The following is a 26,009-nucleotide window of genomic DNA, read 5'->3' as shown; positions in this document are numbered from 1 at the left end:
GACAAGATCATATTTCAAAGACGAAGGTTTTATCTAGGACATATCTTTTTCGAATTTTTGATAAAGCTTTTTATTTGTACATAAATTATTTTCGAATAATACCATTTCTTTGCATGACTTTTTTTTAAAGAAAATAAAGCTTTTTTAGAAATTCGAAAACATATTTTCTAGATTAAACCTTCGCCTTTACAAATGAGACCTTGTTTATCAAAATTGAACAGCCTTTAATGTAAACCACTAGTGGGTGGTACGAGCTTCTTCTCTTCTGCCGCAAAATTCAAGGGGCGCCACTGTACCAAAATGTTTTTTACGAAAAATATCGAAAATTGCGTTTAGGCCAACAGCAAATTCAAGCATATTTCTTGAATGATTTTGATGATTAGAATTTCACTTTAAAGATGAGGGTTTAAGCGAGGTCATAGCTTTTTCGAATTTTTGAAAAAGCTTAATTTTTATGCATAAATTATTCTCCAAGGAACATTATTCTTAAGACGATTTTTTTTTCAAAGAAAATAAAACTTTTTCAAAAATTTGAAACAGTCATGCCTTCAATATTAATGTATATCATTATAAAACCAGGGATGATGAATAGCCCTAATTAAATGTTTCGTCCAATTTCGAGAGTGCAGAATACAGGAAGGCTGCATGGAATGCTGTAATAGTAAATTTGTTAAAAATGAAGAACATCATACGTGTTGTATTCAAAAACACAATGATTTCTTTTGGCCAACCAAATATTTGTATCTCACATTTATAAATGATATAAAAATTTTATTTTATTATTATGTATACAGTTTTCTTTTCTTTTCTTCCTTTTTTTTTTTTTTTTTTTTTTATACAAAAACGTTTTATTTAATAAATCAATCATTTTATTATAATTGCACATAACAGTATAGTATTAATAAGATATTATTATATAATTACGCATGATAATACATTTATATCAGTTACTGCTTTTCAAATATATATATACAATTTTAGATATCAGGTATCAGTCTCAGCATAGAAAAATTTGAATGCATTTCATTGTATAGGTTTTTTTTTTTTTTTTAATAGACCATATTTCACCTTATTCTGATAGTATCAAGATTTTTTTTCAACGCTCTTTTAAACAGAAATAAAGGAATTGGTATACATTAAAAAATTTATATAAATACAAATTAATTATAATGTGCCTAACAAAAATATTAATATTATGATTTTATTCTGTCATAAGCAGAAATTTGTTTTCCATTTTATATGATTCTCTCTTTATATTATTTTAAAGATGTTTATACATAATAATAATTATTTTAATTTGACAAATGTAGATATATAATTCTGTATCAAGTAATGTAACATCCAACATTCATTTAAGTATTTATCTTATTAAGTTTTGATTTCTCTCCTTGATATAAAAAGGAAAGATAAAAATTTAGTGTTATTCTGAGACCATAAATTATTATATTTCACGTGTAAGATAACGAAATGGTAATATATATATGTATATATATATATATATATATATATTTTTTTTTTTTACATACTTATAAAAAGATTGAACAAATACAATGAAATATATATAGAAATAAATAAAAATATTTATAGTTTACAACATGCAAGAAATGTGTGTTTTCAATTATTTAAATCAACTATACATTATAAAAACAAAACCTGTATAGTAAATAATACGATTTATACTATTGACATAAAAATGGTCCTCCTATTATACTCGATATCTTTTATCAAAAAATTCAAAATAGCTTCTTTGCAAGTAATTTTGTTAAATATATAATATATAATATATATATATATATATATATATATATATATATATATATATATATTACATATAATAAGATTACAATATTAAGTATAAAAGGAAGATCACATATTGTTCTTATAAACTTTTTTTAAGAATATTAGTATAACTTGCTTCTGTCAAAGGTATTAGAATTAAATGAGATGTTTAATAAAATCAATCAAATATATCTATTCTCTAATTTTTCTACCAGGTACTACTATTCACTAATTGAATACAGATCATTGTCTTGTAATTATATAAATTTGTAAATACTTCTGAATTAAACATACGCACTTTTAAATACATCAAAGTATGTTTATATTTTTCTTGAAGTTAAAGTGAATAGTAATATTCATAAATTGTTTTCACATAAGTGTATCTATAATTTCTTTTCTTTTTACTTTTCTTGGTGCTTACCTTCAGATAAGATGTACATTTATTTATTTATTTTTTTTTTCTTTATGGAAGTTTGGCAGGAGGTATAAAGATATAAGCACTACATAGATAGATTATAATGTTTTCAATAATTTTTACATATTACTATCTTTTTTTTTGTTTTTTGGAAACGTGTTCATATTGTTAGAAATGAAAAATTAGTATGGATGAAATGAAAAGACCTGCCTAAATGCAAAGAACTGACTACTGTACACTTAAACATTTTTTTTTCAATAGATGAACATTTGAAATAATCTCAAAATAGGCAAAGCAACATAATAAAGGCTATACGTTTTAGATACATACACTTAAAATCTTCATATAAATTAATTTCTATTTTTCTCTTAAATTTTTTTCTTTTTGAAAAACAATATCATCCAATAATTTCCTGCATCAGGACGAATGATTGTTGTGATTACATTATTATATTACACTTCTTGATAAATGATTTTAAATGTTTGTATACTAATAATTATTAAACAATTAACAACATATAAAATGATAATAATATACAGTGATATAGGAGTTTTTTAATGAAAAAGAAAAAAAAAAAAAATATATATATATATACATACACATTAATTTTTGTAAATGTGTAGTATCTTAAGAAATGATATAATATTTTGTACTTCACAATTAAAAAAAAAAAATTTACAAGAACTTATCAAATCTAAGATACATATATGATGTTTTTTTACTTCTTTTCTTTTGTATTACGAAACAAATCTAGATGTCATTTGTGATTTGCCGTTATAAAAATGAATATAGTATGATCAATCTCCTACATCACTGTTAAGTATGATTTGACGAATATCTGTGGTCATTCTACAATCAGGATTCATTTCTGTCAGCCGACGTTTAGACTAGCCTAAATCTGGCTAGTATCTAACGTTTCAAGCAAGCAAGGCACAGGACTTCTAATGGCTCAACGTGCGTATGCTAGGAGGCACTACTCAACAGTTCCATGCCCTTAATGCCTCGTCAGCAGCAGCACCAACAAGTTAACACTGGAAACGAAAATGCTTAGAGTGTGCGGTATGAACTATTATTAGTATGTAGAAAGTGCATTTTTTGAAAGATTTATGTTGACTTAGTATTACAACTTTATGTACGTATACCCATTTTATAAAATACATTAATGTGCCATTGAAATCATAAATATAACTGGGAAAACTGAATTATAAAGAATATCATTTTATGTAAATTCGCACAAATTTTGCGTCAGATTACTACAGAGAATATTTTTTTTCTTTTAATTTAATTTATGATTTCTTTTTTTTCTATATATATACTCTTATGTATTTATAGCTTTTTATAGTATACATACATATAATTTATATAATATGGTTAAAATAATACGGATATACTAGCACAAATTATCAATACAAAAAGTGTAGACTTTTATATTAGTATATATTCACTTTTGAAATAGATATATCTGAATGGTTGAGAAATTGATCACTTTGGTTGAATTATCTTGTAACATTTTAATAGATAGAAAAATAGGCAGTAACTTTTGTTATTTTCTTAATACAATTAAAACTATCACCTACTATAATAATAATAATTTCAAAAAGAATATATATATATATTGTATATATATATATATATATATATATCTCTTTTTTCATGTATCGTTTATATTGTATTTAATACGTGATTTAGCATTTATATGTATTCGCTATATTTAAATATAATCTCTGATAAAAAACAATATTTTACTTTAAACAAAAAGATCGTGAATAATAAAATATATAAAATATACTGTAAATTTTTAAATATATGCATGATTAAAGAGATGTCATTTTCTTTGTAATAATACTTATCTGTCATAAAAATTATTTAATTAGATATTATACATACAGTTTACTTGGTAATTTGTGCTAAGAAATATCAAAGAGATACATAATACGTATCAAATGAAAAATAGTAAATTACATTTGAACCATAACTGAAACCCAAGGCATGATTGCATAATTATTTAATTGGTATGATTAATTTTAAATGTGACTAAGCATATCAAAGGAAATAGTCATTCGTCTAATTATTTTTTCAATGCAATCAGGCCTCTATCACCACTTTGGTATAGTTGATTATAGCATGATCATGCAAAGATATGAAGCAAAGCTATATCATGCCTTAAGAAAAATATACATAAAAAAAATGATATAAGAATTAGAAAATTGGCAACAGATTCGACATTGTTTAAAGAAGAGGCATGGAAAGGAGTCAATTGTTCAATCAATATCTTCACCACTTCTTACTTGAAACCAAATTTCACCAAACCATCACATCCCCCATCTCACCACTTCTCTCACCAGGCTTGTCTTGTTGATACATCTACGCAAGCTAAAAGAATGTTCGTTTTCTGTAAATGTTTACTAACCGCATTAAACTCTATATATAAAATTAGAGAGGAATTTTGTTAACTGTTAAATGTTAATGATGCATAATATAATAATATAGCAGCATCAATTTATTAATCATATTATACCCACGTGTATAATAAAAATAGATATAAGGAATAGCAATGTTTCTTTTTCTTTCTTTTTTTTTTGTTTTATTTTTTTGTAATTGTGTAAAAGTGTTTCATGCAAAAATGGATGGTCACGTATCAATTTAAGATTATTTCTCTTTGACATTTTATATATAAAAGTATATTATTTATTTAAAAAAATACATATAAAATAATCGCGTAATACCTAGGTTCTCTACGTTGGCGCTCAAAGCATCTAATGTTCTTCAAAAGGAGTTATAGAAAAAATGTATATAAATTGTTTTAATTCGCAAAAGTCTCTCGACGAATATCACGTATAGAATGGAGTAGTAACTGTATGGAATATATTGCCTATCGTGAATAATATACATACATATACATATACATATACATATACATATACATATACATATACATATACATATATATATATATATATGAGAGAGAGAGAGAGAGAGAGAGAACTCGTGTAAAAATATTGTTGAAATCATTTATGGATATTCCATAGAGAATGCATAAACGATTTTTATGGAAAACGTCGCGCGATTAATTTGGCATACAGGTATAATGATAGAAATATATCATATTCAATATTCTCCCACATTGAAATGGACAATGTAGCAAATATACATCTCGTCATGCGAATCGTCGGAGAATTGTCGTTGCATTAAATATATTCGATGCACATTGCAACACAATGGTGCAAGATGTAATACGATGGTAGTCGATGGTAGAATTGTATTACCACCGCATGGGAAACAAAAGCCATGTATATACACAGGAGGCAATCATGAGCTCCTCAAAGGAAAAAAAGGAAAGCTTAACGTTCTGCTGCCGAAGTTACTCCTTGCCAGACGGCTCTACGCATCGATAAACTGCAAAGCGTTAAAGTGATCACAGTTTTTTTTTTTTTTTTACCGGCAATCGATAGAACTGCACTTCCGCATGGCCGATGTCATTCAACGAACATCAAGTTCGTTAATACTAACGATTAAAAATACAAGTTAAACATCGAGCCTACCATGTTGCGGACGCCAGTAGATACATGCCAGGTATAGGGCCAATATAATAACCAGAATTTCGACCAAGGCCAAACCAGCTGCAACTCCTATAACTATTACGGCGTTTTCTTCTATCGCGGTTAATATCGCTTTGTAACAACCCTGAAAGAACGTTATTTCTTTTCTAACATTTACTCGTTCATAAAGATAAAATCTAATTGTCAACATTTGTTCAATGCGTCATTTTTGCATTTACCGTTTGATAATAAGAATTCGATGACGTAGGATTGAGAGGACAGGAACGATCCTTCAGTTCGCCGTTCTCTTTTATGCAACAAGATTCCGGTACCACTTTATTGGTCGTCGTCCAATTTGTGCTTTCGTGAAAATCCAAATAACTTTCAACACCGCAACAATGGAGCTGCAAACGATCGCGATTTATTATATTCATCTTTGACAATAGTCGTTCTCTTTCTAATACAAATAAGATATAACAAATACCTGGGTCATAATACCATCCCACGCGACTGTCACGGTTTCAGTTTGATCCACGCTAGCTGCGTAATACTTGATCGTTGACTTCAGGAAACTTTGTGTACCCTTTTCCGCCTATACATTGTTATCATTGGTATTAATAATCGTCGCTATGTACATTACACTATTGTAATAAATTATTACATCGTATAAAATTAAATAACGTTCAATACGATTCAATAAAATTCAAATAGAAGATACCAAAGGAATATTCAATATAGAGAGCGTCGTATCTTTTCAAAGAACTTTCACGACTCTACAAACTGTCCAACATTGGAATTGCTTTAAGCAAATATAACTGTTTTCTATCGTAGAAGTTCTCCATATACATACATACATACATATATACATATATATATATATATATATATGTATATGTATATGTATATATATATATATATATACGCACATCTCCTTTTAGTCCAAACGCAAGGCCAACCACCACAGATTCCAGGACCAAAACCAATAAAAGAAGGACGCCGTACTGCAATCAGAGAAAAATATTTCTCTTATACGGCATTCTTAACGAATTATCTAAATATAGAATGTAATACGTATAATTTCAATCTTAATTATGTATTACGGACTTACGACACAGAGGAGACATCTAGATTCGAACATTGCTCCGCAATATCCTAAAAAGCTAACGATGAACGTGAGGGCACCGGCAATGATCAGGATGTAAGACATCATTCTTATGACATCGGCATCCGTTTTAGTCTGTAACATAAAAGTAAATCATTTTGTTTTTTTTTTTTTATCTTCTCGATACAATACGATACGATAAGATTTAAATAATAACAAATATATAATATATAATATATAAATAGGCAATATCATCTTGTGTCGAGTCTACCCGATATCATTGAATGATCTTTAAAAATTCTAAGTAGATTTTTATCAGTATTCCTTTTCTTATTGCTAAACATTTACGAATAAAGTATTGTTGTCGTTAGTACGACAAATTTGATGATGTGTATGTAAAAGAAGATGACATAATGGTTTCACAAATGCCACTTAGAGAACACTTATAAGGTCACTATGTACGAACGATCCCTGTCATATGTGATCCCTATCGAGTTTCACGAAGCAGCAGTAAGAGCATACATATACGACATAGTCCCTTCTTTATGCGAACGATATATAAGAGACACATTTCATCCAACAGCATGTGAACGTTAAATATTATATCTCATGGGCCCACCACTCCTTCGATAGCTTGGTATAACAAGTTCAACTCTCAGGAATCTGTCTGCATAGCTCGCGAATAATTTTTTTTCATCTATTCCATATAATGAGACACCAGCGTCAGCAACAACAGCAACAGCAGTAGCAACAGCAGCAGGAGAAGCTATATCAAAATAAATAATAGCATACCTTGCCGTTATTTCTTCAAGGGTATCTATAAAATTTACATATTCCAGCGCCGACGAGACAACGACGTATAAGAAGAACCGAGCTAGCTCTCTTCTCTTTTGCTATATATATATTTATCGACTTCGTTACCCCGTATAATTGTTCTAACAAAAAAAGGAAACGTCGAGCACCTGTCGGAGAATCTTTTTTTTTTTTTTTTTTTTTTTTTTTTTTGAGATAGCCTTCATTCAACGTTCAAACGAGCATCGAAAAAAAGGTGCCAAATATTTGAAATTATCCGTTATCGCGATAATCCACATTATTCTGAAGACCGAGTGAAAGGATCAAACTAGCCTCCATTGAATTCTTTTTCAATCGCCATTTTGCAATCGATTACGATTAAATTGGAATTATGTTTCGTTCAAATTTTACGTCTATTTTCCTATGGATTTTGACTACGAGATGTGTCATGGGGATGGACGAAGTTTCATAATCACGTGACGTGATTGCTATGGGAAAAAAAAAAAAAAAAAAAAAAAAAAAAAAAAAAAAAAAAAGAGAGAGAGAAAAGAAAAAAAGAAGAGCACGGAAGTACAGTCTAATCTCGTCAACGCTTTTCTAATTACGCATACACGATGAATAGATGCACCCCGGGATGCATCTCTCTCTGCGATAATGAAGGTGAGACGGAGACGTGATTGCTACGTAGTAGTCGTCAAGAATATGACATAACATATGTATACCCATGTATACATATGTGCATGTAGGCATCTATTTTGGATGACATGAGTCCTCGTCAACGCTATACATTGAGTACTAACGACACGTTCTTTTCAAAGGAAAACACTTTACCCGGAATATCTTTCGACTCTGCGAATGGCAAAAAAGAGTACAAAAATTCACATCGGCACTTTCTACTTAAGTATATACACACACATATATATATATATATATACATATATATATGTAGGTATGTAAGTACATACATATAGAACACGTCACATTGAAAATGTAACTTAGCACCGAGCACAAAAGAAAATGTGCCTGGACGGCAAAACATGGTTCTTCAAAATGGAAACGTACGATTAAGTGCTTTCATTATATGGCAAATTTAATTGCATTATGAACGAATCTCACACATTGACACCTTGTTTAAACAAGTAGACCATCTTACGTAAAACTTCTTATTTAATTTAGTTAAAGAGAAACTGGATCTATTTGCACGTATCGTTAGAACGTTAAAGATTTTCCAATACTTCCTTACAACGTAATCAAATGTGTGCATAAAAAAAGGTGGGTGAGGGAAAGAAAAAATATGTTCATGCAACCAAGTGAAATATTGTCGCGTGTTTGAAGAAGACGAAAAGAATAAATAAATAAATAAATAAACAACTAAAACTGAGAGATAAAAAAAGAAAGAAAGAAAGAAAGAAAAAAAAAACAGCTCGATCGAGGGCTTTGGCCCCTGTGATATATGTGTGTTGCGATCCCCGGTGCAGGGGCACTCTGATCCTCCCACGCATCGTTTTAATGTGACAACCAATCATCTCATCAACTTCGAAGTACCGATAATTACGAGTACTCTCTTTCGCTCGTCGTCTCTCTTCACCATTTTTATTCACCCATCTCACATCCCACCCGTCGTGTCGTCCGTGTTGCAAATAAACTCACTCGATGGAGCTAACTCTACGTGATCTCTCGGTATTCCGTTGATAAAGTTCATTTTCAACCGAATGTCCAATTAACCCTTGACCTGGGAAACTATCATTCAATTATGAACTCGGTTTAACGTACTTCACTCATTCGCGTTTCGTTAAACACTATGTTACATTCTCTTTTCCTTTTTTCCATTATTATTTCTTTAATACATGAACGACAACAATGTTTCATCCGTCGATAAGAAAAATTTGCACGAATATGGATTTCACAAACAATGACGTTTACAATTTCTTATTATCTTCTCTTTCTCTCTCTTTCTATATATATATATGTGTGTGTGTGTATATATACATATATAGTATATAAGTAAATACGTACGAATCTTCTCAGGAAAACCGGAAAGAGGAATTGTTACGTAAAAAAAAATGCTAGCAGATGCTTCCAACATTGACACCCACACACACACACACACACACACACACACACACACACACACTCAAACGAGTTAAAGCATGAGTATAGATACACGTGTATATATCTACGTAGGGTATATACCCACATACATACATATACATATACACATGAAAATCGAGTTCGTTTATACGACTGCGACGACGACGACGACGACGATGACGAAGGATAAAAAGACATGCGAAAAACTTTAATGTAGGAACGCAATGCTCCCAATTCCCAGATGCATAATGCGCTTCTTCCAATTCTACGATGTGCCGTTTGAACGACGGAATGTCGCACGAAACAAAGACGCGTTCTACTTTGTGAAATGCGACGTATATATTATGCTCGGTGCCATCATCCATTTTGTATATATCATGTATATATGCAGGTATATGTATTTATTTATGTATGTATGTATGTACATAGGTTATACTTTAACACATTATGCCAAAGGGTGAACAGAGAAATAACGTTTTCATAAAAATTTAGAGAAAAGAAAGATTATTTTTCCTTTACTTCGTTTATTTATTTATGTATGTATATATGTATGTATGTATGTATGTACGTACGTATCTATGTTTATATGTATGTATGTATGTATATATCTATCTATCTATCTATCTATCAATTTATATATATATATATAGATATATCTTTATTTTCATTTTTTTCATCGTTGAAATTCCTTCCGTGTGTATATATATGTGTACACGCGCGCCCAGGGAATTCTCAAGAAATTTTTATTGGAATTTATTATCAATACGTTCAGTTAATATCGTTGATACGTTCCTTTAAAATTGTTACCACTCTTAGTCGATTTATTTTTCTTTCTCTCTTATTTTTATTTTTCACGTTTCACGTATAAGCAAAGATTTTGAGAACAAACTTTGAATAAAATTTATCGCCTATGAATTCAATTAATTTTGTTTATACGTTCTTTGAAAATTGTTTCGTTTACTTTGTCGATTTTATTTTACTTATTTCCATTCATTTTTCAATTTTTGCGTACAGCAACATTCTAATAAACTTTGAATAAAATTTATCATCAATGGATTAAAATAATTTTGTTAATATGTTCCGTCAAAAATTATTCCTTATTCTTTCGTTTCATCATTTCCTTATTAATTTTTAATTATAAATATGTAATATAAAAATATCTATTAATGTATATATAATATTATATTTATTATTATCTATTATCTTTACATATTTATCTATTTAAATTTATGGACGATCCTTAATTTGAATAATTTTCCATAAATTTTACGAATAAAAATTCATTATACTATCCACCATATTATATCCTTATGTACAATATACATGCATATGTATATATCCTAATTGACAATTAGCATTTATCTTATATAGCACAAAAGACGATTAAAATCACGTAAAAATCTCAAATGATAATTTCGTAGATTCTTTCTCTCCTTCTATTTTTTTTTTTTTTTTTTTTTTTTTTTTTTTTTTTTTTTTAATCTTCTCAAAGTATTTCTAACTAGACACGCGACGCAAACGCCATTGGACGCGTTACGGCGTGACGGATATCCGGCGATTCGCGTGTGACCCTCCGATCTCTAAACTAAGGATATTAGATATTAGATTCCACACGCTTAAACACCGCTCGAACATTCGTTCATTCGTTTATCCTCTTTTCTACAGATTACAATTTCGACATTTATTTCCGTAACGAAAGATATAACACGAAATATAATTTTATTGTTAAGTATTGAGAAAATCTCTCTCTTTTTTCTCTTCTTTTCTTCTTCTTTTTTTTTTTTTTTCTTATTCGTAAAATACATACGTACGTATAAGAACTGCACGTTCTTCTTCGCAGCACATTTCTTATCACATAAATACATTAGATACACGTGAGCTATTTTCTTATTCACGTTCATTTGGGATCTTCTCAACGTTGAAAAAATAGTTGCCTTTTAATTATTCTCGTTGCTTGTGATGTTATACTAGATGACCACGGGAATGATTAAATTACAGTCATCATTTCGTGCGTATAATACCCTCTCACTCTTCTAACAGTGTTACGGTGTAAGTCGAGATAAATCGTGTAAGTATTTACGAAGGTCTTTTACTACGCAAGAACTACTACTTTTCTAAAATTTAAAAACGTAAAAGCGAGTTAATTAGAAATATTTTATATATATATATATATATATGATACCCGTTCGTACGTAATTTTACTTATAAATTGAAAAACGATCAACTATCAAGCAATAAATTAAAAATATCTATGTATGCATCTAAGTATATATATATATATATATATATATATATATATACTTAAATATATATACTTAGATATACTATATATATATATATATATATATATATATATGTATATATATACTCATGTATATGCATATGCCAGTATTTATATATACGTCTATGTTATTATTGTACACTATACTTATTTCTACTTTTACTTTATGATTAAGATATGATCCCGCGATACATTTTCTTAATCCAACGAATACCATAAAGTAATAAAAAAGAACAAGATTATAAAGATAATAAATAAAACAAGATATTCGACTTGTAATTTTCATAAAATATTAAAGAAACAAGTACTCGTGCTATTGTTTCAATATAAAATTAGGTCAGTGCAGTAAGTGTAAGTTCTTTTCTTTTTTATTCTCTCTCTTTCTCTCTCTCTTTCTCTCTGAAGTTTGCATAGAAAAGGACCTCGTTAAACGTTGTCATTGTCGTTGTCATCTAACCCTACGACATCTTAACGTATCGTGTTAGCTGGAAATCGTAACGGTAAGAGTCTCGGCACGTATACGACCTTAATATTTTCCTTCAAATTGACTTAATACAGAATATGCTAATTAGATGTACTCTTTCGCTCGTTTCACAAAATGACGTTAATGAATCACGCGTCTCTCTCTCCCTCTCTCTCTCTCTCTCTCTCTCTCTCTCTCTCTCTCTCTCTCTCTCTCTGTCTGTCCGTCTGTACCCTTAACACTTGTAACCTTCTTAAGAAGATAAAGAAAAGTGGAGGGAAAGAGCTAATAAAACGACCTACTTTTTTCTCTCTTTTTCTCCCTTCTTTTCTCTCTCTCTCTCTCTCTCTCTCTCTCTCTCTCTCTCTCTCTCTCTCTCGCAAAAGTACAAAGTACAAATAACGAGCATACAATTTTTACAAATCTACTTTGAAGAAACGATCGTTTAAAGAAGAAGCGGGCGTAAAAGGGGAACCGATAAAAATTCTTTTTATAATCTTTTCATTATAATATTCGCATTAAAAGGAACTTGAAATGGATTCAGTTACATTTACTTATACGATTAATTTTTTCGATTATTCTTTCTATCGCTTCCAATATAAAAGAAAAGAATAGTCATTTCTACGAGATAATTGAAACGTATTCGATGAAAGGACGATGAAAATAATATGGAGATGACTTTTGATGGACTTTCTCGATTTAAGAATACCCAAGATTCTTTATAAACACTCTTCTCCTTCTATTTTTCATACAAAAAAGGTGTAAGATAACGAAACTCGTTTGCGAACCGGTATTTTTCGTTCGAGAGGAGAGAACAAGACAACACAAATCCAGGTGCCATCTTTCCTTTGGTTTCTTAGGAATGGCTGGTTGTGATAATCGGACAAATTGTGTTACATTCATGTTTGCGCAACCCTCACCGGTACAATGAGTTATAATCTCATTTTTCGAACAAAATCACACGCGGCATATATAATACATAGTTACGTGTATATATATATATATATATATATATACATGTTATGTATGTATGTATTTATCTTTGTCACGATTTCATCCTCGAAAGTTCCAAGATCATTTCGGAGCACTGTTGCAACGAACGAACGAACGAACGATCGATCGATCGAAAGCGAGAAATTTTTTTGCTTCTGCATCATTATCAATTCTACGAAACAAACAGATAAAAACTTGGCGAGATCTGAGGATCTCCTTTTATCGTCCTTTTCTTTTTCCAAACGTGCCAACTTTGAATTCCCTTTTTTTTTTAGACGAATTAAAAAAAACAAAAAAAAAGAACATAAGATAGAAAGAAAAAAAAATTCAGTGCAAAATTGTTGCATGACAATGTTTCGACTATTTCGCTCACTGGGATAACATCTCGAATGCATTAATCTATCTCATTCTATTTCTCTACGGTAATTGTATAATTTTAACTTCATTCGGTAATTATGTTAAAATTGTTATAGACAAATAAGAACCGTATGATAATAAAAGTTCAATGCAAAAATTGATACGAGTCAAAATTTGTTTATTGTTAATTGCAATTATGTGTCATGATATTCGAGTGAAAACGATATTATTATCTTAAGATATAACTTCAATGTGGGATTGCATAATATATATATATGTAACATTCTTCGATATTACTAGATTTTATATAACTCTTATTATTTCGTTTCCTGTTCGTTACTCATTAATCAATATTTTTTTCTTTCTCTTTTTTCTTTTTCTTTTCTTTTTTTTTTCATTTCTAACTTACACCATTTTTCCATTAAACAGCTTTATTATATATATATATAATCGACGTAGAACTTATTTCAAAAAGTTTCGAAGATTTACTTAAAATTTTAATCAAAAGTTAAATGTTTGATTAAAAAAAATTAAAATTAAAAAAAAAAAAAAAAAAAAAAAAAAAAAGAATCGTTATTGATAATCTTGAAAGCGCGTCTCATTCACACTATTTAAAATCTGTCGTATTAGAAATGACGTAACTGTACGTATGATGATATGTCAAGTATATCCATGTACATATATTATGCAAATAAAGATTTAATCGATGATCGACGATCGACAAGGCTCGTTATATTTGCAAGATAAAAATGAAAGGACGTCGGATTCTTGATTTTACATTACGATCAATAATATCGAAGTTTTGACGTTTCTACTCTACGAGAGATTCTTATTTATCTTCTTTTCTTTTTCTCCCCTTTCTTTTTCTTCTTCCTTCTTCGTCTTCTTCCTTCTTCGTCTTCTTCCTCCTCTACTTCCAATTTAAAAGTCTAATAAGATATCGGAAATACGTGTAGATAAAAACGTCGTAAAGAATTGTTACGATATATGATTTAAATGTAAAAAAGAATCTTTTGGATTATGTTCATTCCTTATTAGATTTGTTTATCTAGGATCGTTCGATTTTCCAAATACACGTATACACGTATAATATGTCTAAGCATTAAATTTTATCCATGCAGATATCGATTATTCTCTTAGCCAGTTATCTCAATGGAGTTTTGGTATTTAGCCAAAAGTCTTGAAAGCAGAATGGTAGATATAGCTAAGCTATAACAATGAACGCAAACAGGTGGCCGGAATAACGGGTTAAAGAAAGTACGATATAAATCTTCACTTTGAATTTCTTCTATGAAAGTCATTCTTCTCTTTGTCATTATTTAATGCGTATCATAATATTCATCTGAATAGTTTTCTTTTTTTCTTTTTTTCTTTTCTTTTCTTTTCTTTTCTTTTGTTTTCGTTGATTCATCAAGAGTACTCTGATTCATACGTACCGTGAGGAATCATATTTCATTTTTTTTTTTTATATCCAAGATGAAACTGTAGATACTACACAATTCGTTTTGTTATTTTTTTTTTACTTTTTTTTTCTTTTTTTTTTTTTTAAGTATATCTTCTTTCTCTTCCTTTTACATTCCCGTCATATGACTTTTAGTTTATTACATAATTAAAACTGAAACGGTGTTATACTTATGTGTATATGTATATATATATATTTTTTTTTCTTTTTTTAATCTTCTTATAATCATATTATGCATATTCATCGATAATATTTTTCCATTTGGTTTGTTAAAATAATTACCAAAGTTATTATCATATTTGATATATAGCATTCGCATAACGTTTACTCTTTCAAATAATAATCGATGCGAGTAAATCGAAATAAAATTGAACTAATTTCTTCGAAAGAATAAATTGATAATGAGAAGAGAAAAAAAAGAAAAAAAGGAAAAGAGAGAGAAAAGAGAGAGAAAAGAGAGAGAGAGAGAGAGAGAAATACTTGTAACGGCGATGGACGAAATGAAATTTCAATTTCTTACCAGAATATCGGACTGATCGAGTTTGGCGATGAGGTTCGTGAAGGAGTTCCTGTCGGCGAATAACCAGATACCAACGGTCAATGCTGCTCCGCCAGCGACCTGCATAAAAGACATGCCCGATGTAAGATTTCGTTCTGCTTCGAGGAGCTCAAGGCCACTTGCAAAGAAAAGGAGAAGCGAGCATTCCTATGGATATTCTACAATAACACGAAGCAAAAGGACTTCCTAATTCGCGTGCGGTTTTTACGACCATTTCGATTCCCCTCTTTCATGTCGGTCGTATCTATCTCCATAGGATTGGTTTGCTTTCATTGTTCGAGCTAACATTTTCACATTGAGAATTCTACGAAAAATAATATTCCTCGAGGGAGGAATAGGAAGAAGGGGAAAATGTTTGAGGATAAACGTCGATGATTCGAAGAACTAGTCGAGGAAAATGATTTAACCCGCTATAACGTCAATGTAATTTTGAAATTTTTCAAAGTGTTGAAATTTTTCATATTTTATTTCATTTTATCGTTTAATTTTTTAATTTACCTCGTACATAAGAAATTTTTATTCATTTTTAAATATCTGTTTTATCACAGTCCGAGTACACTATATAATATTCTCTATGTACTACTATAATAATATAGTATATTTGTACTAGTATAAATAATAGCATAACTACTTTTTCACAATATATATATATATATATATATACATATTCTTTTTTGTCTAGACTTGCAGAAAATGTTGAATTACAGAGGATTAAAAACATTTTATCATTTTCCTATAAACGATTTTCTTTCATCGTAAATAACGATTTATCATCAATCAATCGTTACCATCTTTTGTACATAAGATACCCTAAGTATATCCGTAGATATATACTTTGTACCCGTCGGCGGGTTTGTCTCGACGTTTGACATATGTTCCTTCCTTAGGTGCAAGAAGGATGAAAACTACGCGAAATGTATCTTTTTTCTTATCGTCGAGAATCGTAACGGGAGCCGTTAAAATTACCGATTGTTCACTACGACTGTTCCTTCCGATTTTCTAAGGGAAGAAGAACAAGTAATACGAAAGAAAAATCAATCCCTGTCAAAGTTTTCTCGCAGAAAAGGAATTTTAAAAGGAAAACTTTTCTTCTCCTTTTCTGACGTACTCAGCTTTTTCTCCCTTTTATTTTAATTAGAACTTTCGATAAAGTCAAATCCAATGGAATAGAAAATATTATAGAACATTTTTTTTCCCGGAGCAAATTTGCAAACGAGTCTTCAAAGTTTATCGTATTTCTTTCTTTTTTTTCTTTTTTTTGTTTTCTTTTTCTTTTTTTTTTTCTTTTTTTTTTCTTAACTACAAACAATGATTTTCCAATGGTCGATTTAAAACAACTTTTCGCAAAAAGTTTCTAACATTTCGCACAAAAAAGAATAATAATAATAATAAAAAAAAAAAAAAAAAGAAAGAAAAAAGAAGAAAGAAGAAAGAAAAAAAACGAAGCGATACTCACGAAAAATACGAAGTTGAAGAAGCACAGAAAGTACTTGGCACACTGCGAGGCGCAACCCATTTTTGATTTGATTTTCTAAAACTTTGTCTGTAAAAGAGAAAAAGAAAAATATATATATACATACATACATACATACATACATACATACATATAAAAAATCTTTTTATACGAACTAATCAATTACGTGATGGAGATAACGTGACGGATAAAAATACGAAGAAACGTGTCTTTTTAATGTCGCTATATTTGAGATTTTATTATTTTTCTTTTCTTTTTGTTTTTTTAAATAGTTACTTAAACGAGCATCTTTTCCTTAAAATTTTATTCTTGTATGTGTGTATGTTTATATATATATATATATATATATATATATATATATATATATTTATTTATAATAAAAAAGGTGCACCTGATGAACGCCTATCGAGAACTTGGCTTTCATCCAAGTGCCACTTATTTATTGCGTTCTCGAAGCGGGTAGAACGTAGTAACCTAATAAGTTATACACCCACATTTTCTCTCTCTCTCTCTCTCTCTCTCTCTCTCTCTCTCTCTCTCAACTCTTTTATTTTTTTTAAATTTTACCTATATATTTAAAAAGATTACGAAAAAAATCTGGTCGAACGAATACATCGTAAACATAAAAAAAGTGTTCGTAAAATAACGATAAGAATGAACATACACTTGACAGTCTTTATAATTTCATTGAACAAGTGAAGCTTATCAAAATCCGTAAAAATTAGCGAGAAATCATAATAAAGTTCTTAACTTTTCATCGAATTACCCAAAAAAAAAAAAAAAGAAAAAAGAAAAAAAGAAAAAAAAGAAGAAGAAGAAGTAAAAAAAATTTGCGATAAAATGAGTTTAAAAAATTTCCAATTCGTTTTTGCTTGACAAAGTATCTGTCATCTTTCTCAAACAATCTCATTAAATTTCTTTTCGCTTTCGCAATATATTAAAAATGTTGATATGATTTCTTTTTTTTTTTCTGTCATAAGATTCTCGATATGAACAAATTCTATATTTAATTCGTGCAAATATTTTGTATAAGATTTGGAAGTATATCAGTGTTGGTTGGTCGTCAACGCGGAGAAAATTCCGACGTATTTATTGGCGAATTAGCTCTACTTCTGATTTCCATGGAGAATTGGCGCGAGAGACAAAGAAGAATAAATTGGTCAAATTGATGAAGGCTGTCTGTTAGTAATGGTTTTCAAAGAAGACGTTGTTTCTCGAAAATGTTTAATAACGTGTTTATAAAAGCATCTATACGTATATCGTGTGCGTGTATATATATATACACACTAAGAGAGAACGAAAATTATCTTCGTACCTTGAAAGATGTTATTTTTCGTTCTAAGATGAAGACAATAGTTCATTGAGAAATACTTGCTAAATATCTATGATTAGATCATGGGAAATAATTAAGATTAAGATCTTGTATGAAAAACAAAACTGATCCTCTTGCTCGTTGATACGTATCTAGTATACATAAATCATTGTTATGTATAATAGATAAATTATATACAGATAATATTATGTATAAATATTATTTATATTATATATATATATAATACAATAATTATTTTATAATTTATAATTATAATATTATACATAATAAATAATGAATAACACAGTATTACAAATTATTGCATTATTATAACATATCGTGTTATTATTATAACATAAACACATATTGAAATAATAATAACGCTGATAAATTGTCAAACGCATTGGCGAATAGATGAACAATAATTATAAAGGTTACGAAAAGAATATATATATATATATATACGATGTATGAAACAATAATGTAATCAAATATTGATTTCCAAAGAGCGTAATAGTACGCGACGGTGATGTCGCTAATAGTAATCAGATAATATAAATGAGTATAGAAACACCGTAAAAGTGCGAACAACATGTCTTAGTATGCTCCTACGTCGAGACCTTGAATATATCTGACATAAGTTTCCTGTAATAAACTTCGTCTAAGAAGCGTCGATGCCTGTTGCTGTTATATCCTCTCTTCTATGATCGAAGAGATATATTGAAATTAAAATCATTCGTTTCATTGTTGATAATTGCATTCGGTTTGCAATCTCCTGACGTCATTTTTTTCTTTCTTTGTTTCTTTCTTTTTTTTTTTTCATTACCATTATTAAACGATTATCAATCTGACATGTTCGTACTAATGATCGTTAGATGCTAGTGCATATATTTACTTCGTTTGATCTTCGATAGATTAATCCTACGAAAGAAATAAGGAATGTTATATCGATTATAACTTTATTAAGATGAAAAATATTATTACAAGTCGATTTTGATCAAGCGATTATAGAAAGGTGATACGAATGTTTTTAATTTTTCTTCGAGAACGTTCGAAATATCAAAGAGAGAAAGAGAGAGAGAGAGAGAAAGACGTTAGATAATTTAATGTTATAAATTCGGATTATGATCTGTAATAAAGTTTTTAAATACAGCATCGAAACGTCACCCTGTAACACGTTTGGCAACTTTCAACAAAGTTTACGCAATAAGCTACTACACGACTTTTGATTCGAACCTGTTCATACGCTTTAAAGAAATATGAAGTTTTACAAGAGTTATCGAACATAATTTTATACACGCAAATGCATAGAGAGAGAGAGAGAGAGAGAGAGAGAGAGAGAACAAGAGAGAGAAAAGGGTATATGTACGAAGATAAAAATAAAAAAAATAAAAATATAAAAAGAAAGTATGCGCGTGGTCAATTTGAAAGAAGTCATTGATTTCAATCCCTTTCTCTTTTTCCATCGAAGAAGAAAAAAAGAAAGAAAACTGAAGAAGAAGATGAAGAAGAAAAATAGAAAAATATAAAAAGAAATAGGAAAAAAAAAAAAAAAAGGAAAGAAAAAATAGAAAATGATTTAACGCCACGATATATCCATAATCGCGCGAATTTCACCGAGATTTCCTAGATAATTCACAATTCTCCTTTGCTCTATTCTCCTCGAAGCAATTTACTTTCATAGTATGATATTTTTATATTCTTAATAATTCAATTGCAACGAACGTAGAAAATGATTTCGACGTTGAATGACAGACAGGTCTCCAAGTAATATCCATTTAGAATCATAAAATGAATTTATCCAATGGATTTGTATTACGAACGATTCAGGAAAGATATATAAGATAGTACACTTTCTAGACATTCATTAAATGATTCACCGAGAGAATCAAACCGATAGGACCTCCACGTTCTGAGATATGTTACGTTAAAAGCGCATCTAGTAATGAAACCAAGAGAGAATAAGAGAATAGAAAGAGAGAAAGAGAAAGAGAGAAAGGGATGGAGAAATGCAAGGCAAAGAAGAGCCGCAGGAAAACCTCGATTAGACGACCTAGTATCGGATATCCAGCTCACGGTTCTCATTACTCTACCAAGAATCCATCTGGCTCTACTACGACATCCCTGCAGCAGCCGCAACAACAGCAGCAGCAGCAAGAGCAGAGAGTCGACATGGACTACTACTACCGGCTGGTTGGCTGGCTATCTGAAATATTCTACTCCGTTCTCGGAGCAGTCAGGCCACGATCGTTAACCGAGCGAACGCGACCCGTTTCGGGAACCCGTTCCGTTCAACAACGGATCGTGGGGCTCGATCGAACCAATCTCACGTGAGCCGAATCTCTCTCTCTCTCTCTCTCTCTCTCTCTCTCTCTCTCTCTCTCTCTCTCTATCCTCCCTCTTTCCCTCTCCTTCTCACTCCCATTCTCTCTCTCTCTCTCTCTTTCTAAAGTTTTATCTAACGCTTCGTTGAACCTTTAGATCAGTTGGACCTAATCGTTGAACGTTGAAAAAGTCAATACCGATAATACCTCAACCAATTCTTTTCTATCTTTTCAACTCCAAATAGTTTATATACATACATAACCTATACACAGATAAGCCATTCTTCGAGCATATAAAAAGGATCAGCGGTGCATTGAAAATCAGATCACCGATGACGATGCCCGCTGCCGGACGGGAGTTGGGGTCACCGGGTCGATCTAGCTAGTTTCATCTCCCCTTCCTCGTTCATTTTTCATTGATCTTGATTGCTCGGTACCATTAGCCAGGGAGAAAAGCAAACTAATATATATATATATATATATATATATATATATATTTATATTTATATATATATATATATATCGAATAAATAACTATATAATTTTATTCTCATTCGAGAAGCCGTGTCTACTTTGAACATTTATCCTTTTAACGTGACGTACATATATGTATAGCCACTTTGTAAAAGTGAAAGTTATATGAAAGCCTGGCTATGAAAGTTACACGATCACGACACATTCACCCACGATATTTTCGATAAGTAGCAGAAGATGCCGCATATCGATTGTATCGATAATGTACAAAATATAGGATATATCAAAGATTCTCTATTCGAGTTTTAAACAAAAATAATCGAGGATCGTTCGTAACAACAGATATAAACTATTGAATTATTTTATTTAGAAAAATCACCACAAATTTATATAATTAACGTAATAATAAATTAGAAGAATGATCAGATAGACTACTGCTGGATAAAAATCGAGAAAAAAAATTCTTTCGAAGGTTTAGAAAACTTCTTAAAATAGTTCACATTATTCACAAAGGAAAATAATTCCAGCTGTTCATTCTACTTAAACCCTACCCAAAACGAGAAGAACTTCTTTCTTTCGCGATTTAAATAGTACGAATTATTATCATTGATTATCGAACGGTACTATTAATATTTTTTATATACGATCGATCGTATCTATTACTATTAGATCAACTGTATCAAGTGTATCAGTTTTATATAAATTTTTCATTTTCTTTTTTTTTTTTTTCTTTTCTTTTTTCCCTTAGAACCTGATCACATTTCTTGAACCGCTTTCGTAAACAGAGACGTATAATATTAATAAAAATTAATGAAGCGTATCGATACGAAAAAGATTTTACATTATTTTTCTTTCGTTGTAATTTATGAAGAAACAAATAATGAAAAAAAAAAAAAAAGAAAGAAAGAAAGAAAAAAAAAAGAAAAAGGAAAGAAGATCAGATACTAAATATTTCATATCCTGTTGTTCTTTTCCGGATTTCACCAATGTGACGGAAACCAATCGTTCATCCGTGTCATTACGTGACTCTAATAGATAAGAGTACCTACATCTTATCCAGTGGGTCAACTTTAATTAGGACGGCATAAAAAGAGAATGTAAAATTCAAGTTGAAAAATTTCCAATTCCTTCGATCGCATCTACATACATATTATAAACCGTTTAATTGGAGAGTTATGTAATTAAAAAAGAAAAAAAAAAAAAAAAAAAAAAAAAGAATGAAAAAAAAGTTAATTATCGGATAATGAAAGGAACGAGACAAAAGTTTTGTAAAATGCAATAATATCAAAAAAATGTTAACATACCATTTATTATCATGTAACCTATTTTAAAAAGTATAACTTTAAATAAGGCTGCTATTTATTGGATTAATATTTTTAAACATTTGATCGGTATTTTAAATAAATGATCATTCATCGAACATTTATTTTATAAGATACAATTAATTAATAAAAATAAACATTTATTGAATAAAATATTCAATATAAATAAATATTAAGAATAGTAATGTCGTTTTCATTTCGAATATCAAAGGATACATAATCATTTTATTCAATCTTCTCTTCAACTTACACCCAACTTTTCCAACGAACTTTTCGAAGGATAGTTCTTACTTGTCGAAAGCTATTTAACGAGAAACTAATGAAACTAAATTTTCCATTATGTTTTAATTACAAAACAAAATGAAAATTAAACTTACGAGATGCGATATTAAATTAAATAGGCAAAAAATTTACGTACGCTAGTTTTACATGAAATCAATCGAATATTTGTTCTTCCAAAAATAGAAGAATAAATATATAAATAAATAAATAAATAAAACAAAATACTGGCTTACGCGAGGACGAAGTGAAAAGACAAAAAAATAAGAGAGAGAGAGAGAGAGAGAGAGAGAGAAAAAGAGAGAAAGAAAAAAAAGAAATTCGAAGAAGGGACGTCGCAAATGATAGGGTTTCCCTTGACGAGAATTTAGTAACTTTGAGGGATCGAACGTTGACCCTTCTCGGATGAACCTGACGCCTTTGATGTTGAACCCTTTTTGGTAGAAGCAGCTCTCGCAACACGATCAAAAGAACTTTGATTTTGATTAAAGATCCTAGCCTTCTTGTGTGTTCTCGATGTAAAAACGGAAGGGAAAAAAATCTTTCTAATTTTTAATCAAATAATCGAATTTTATCCTATTCTTACTGTTACAAAAAAAAAAAAAAAAAAACAAAAAAAGCAAAAGAAAAAAAAACGATAAGCAATATCCGAAAGAACAGAACCAAATAAAATAAAACAAAATAAAACAAAATAAAACAAAATAAAAATAAAAATAAAATAAAATAGATAAAAAAATCAGACGACGTTTTATAATTGCCATGTCCTATTATTTATTAAATCTACTAGAATCTATCGGGAAAGTGATTCCAAGTGTTTAGAACTCTTTTAGTAATCTTATTATAGTATGTAGATATATATACATATGTATATCGGTTGCAAGCAACGAGTAAACTCGATAAAGGTACAACACGTCCTTGGTCTTTAACCAGTCAATGGTCTCATCGTACGTTACGTAATAATACACGTGCGTTCGTTCACGTGTAAGTTTTTGAATGAACATAGTCTCCGAACGATCTATAAACACACCCCATATTAATAACAACTTGTTAAAAAACTACGAGACGACGTACTCTCGTGTTATTATTTATCGTCGTTGTAAAAAGATAAGCAAAGAAGTATTTTATTATGCTCGAAAATATTCTATCACATTGTAATATAGCTGATGAAATCTATATTAATATAATCAAAGATATTTATCACATTAATATGATATGTCATTTTAACGGCATTAATGAGAATATTAATGATCAACCTGTTATTATTCTCACGATGTAAATCTCATATTTTAATATCTTCATATATCTATCTATCTATTTGTCTATATATAGATATATAACTGTGATCGTTTTTATGGAAATAAAGCAATAAGAAAATGTTGCATGTATGTGTGTATATATATATATATATATATACAAATATAATATGTACGGAAATTTGTTACACAGTATATTACACAGTATATATCAAAGTTTCATATTTGATATATATCAGAATCTGATACACAATATACATCAAAATTTGATATACGGTATATACCAAATTTTGATATTCGGTATATATCAAAATCTGAAATACAGTATACAGCAAAATTCGTATATGATGTATATCACACATATAATTTATATATATATATATATATATATATATGTGTGTACATATAATTTTAATAATTATATATACTCCATACTCTTTGAAAGTACTATTGCATAATTATAAAAATTTATTGATATATGTCCTAAGACTTATGCGTCACCGTTACAATCGCGTATATCTTTGACGTATAAAGTATACCGTTGTTACAGGTGGTTCTGCCCGTGAAACCGTGTCGAAAAACATATTACCTACTAATTCGTTACACAACTCGACACTGTTTCCTCAAAGAAATCTAGCTATACATGTCTAGAGTCAACAAACTCTAACACCGAATAAAAAAAACTTTTTGTATGTTTGCGAGCACCTATACATAACTATGTAAACGTTCGATGATTTCTTATTCACATATCGACTCGATAAATCTTTTTATTTACAAATAAGAGACCGTCTGTGGCCTTATACCAAAGAACTTTCGATTATTATTCGCTCGCATACGTATATACGTGGCTTGAATTTACCTGAATAAAGGATAAAGATAGAAAAAAAAAAAGGAAAAAAAGAAAAAAGGAAAGAAAGAAAAAGAAAAATAAAAGATCTAGAGGATCTAAAGAATTATAATGAAACTTCCGTCGCGCTAAAGCTCAACGAGACGGAAATCACGAGTAGAGCTCACGCCACCAAACTTATTCATTTTCTCTTAAAGAGAGAGAGACTTTCTCTTCGTACGTTCGACGTTCCAGAACGAGAAAGGACGACGTCCCTCTTTCACGTTATACATACATACATACATACATACATACATACATACATACATACATATATATATATATACATATATATATATATTCTCTTCTTTTCGACGAGGAGATCACGTTATCGCGCCAAATTTCCCCTACTTCGAAAGTAACGGAGAATGAGCCTCGAAAACGAGTTGTGTCTCTTTCCCTTTCCTCAAACGACAACGACGACAACGACGACAACGAGGAGGACGACGACGATGGTTGCCAACAGGTGTGTCCCATTATCGTAAAAATCACATTTCGTCTTATACTCATCCCATACAAAGTCTCATTTTCCATTGAACAGATTCGAGCTCGCTTTCATATTGTGATTGATCGATTTTCTTTTTTTCTTCCTTTCTTTTTTCTTTTTTTTTTTTTTTTTTTTTACATTGCACGTTTTTTATTATAACTCGTGTAAAAAGTTATACAATATAAAAAAAGAAGAAATGATATTATATATATATATATAACATATAGTTATCAATTTCTATGATGTCTCTATATTCTATAAATTGTTCTATACCATCGCGTTATAAGAATCTCTGGAATTTCGTAGGCAGAAGTTTTCTAAACATACATAATGTGTATATGTAAGTGTATATATATATATATATA

The 26,009-nt window shown here is 29.7% G+C and overlaps 1 protein-coding gene across 4 annotated transcripts in view; it reads right to left on the bottom strand.

The window, feature by feature from the left end:
• Positions 1-3,058: 3,058 nt before the first annotated feature.
• Positions 3,059-26,009, bottom strand: part of LOC124421629 (tetraspanin-1) — a 30,518-nt gene continuing 7,567 nt past the window's right edge. The window contains exons 2-10 of one of the 4 annotated variants that reach the window (XR_006941708.1): positions 17,290-17,376; positions 15,795-15,893; positions 6,842-6,970; positions 6,660-6,734; positions 6,218-6,325; positions 5,973-6,137; positions 5,737-5,878; positions 4,483-4,567; positions 3,059-3,225 (exon numbers count right to left, since the gene is read on the bottom strand). Coding sequence is in view for 3 of the 4 variants with exons in the window: in XM_046957025.1 (XP_046812981.1) it covers positions 4,533-4,567; positions 5,737-5,878; positions 5,973-6,137; positions 6,218-6,325; positions 6,660-6,734; positions 6,842-6,970; positions 15,795-15,893; positions 17,290-17,349 (813 nt within the window). In the remaining variant the exon portion in view is untranslated. Of the gene's footprint in view, positions 4,568-4,852; positions 5,591-5,736; positions 5,879-5,972; positions 6,138-6,217; positions 6,326-6,659; positions 6,735-6,841; positions 6,971-15,794; positions 15,894-17,289; positions 17,377-26,009 lie in introns of those variants that run through there. The other 3 variants (XM_046957025.1, XM_046957049.1, XM_046957035.1) reach the window with 3 other exon arrangements.

This window comes from Vespa crabro, chromosome 1 (genome assembly GCF_910589235.1).
Source record: "Vespa crabro chromosome 1, iyVesCrab1.2, whole genome shotgun sequence".
Classification (NCBI taxonomy): Eukaryota; Metazoa; Arthropoda; class Insecta; order Hymenoptera; family Vespidae; genus Vespa; species Vespa crabro.
The sequence above is the reverse complement of the archived record's forward strand: the minus strand, read 5'-3'. Positions and strand labels throughout refer to the sequence as shown.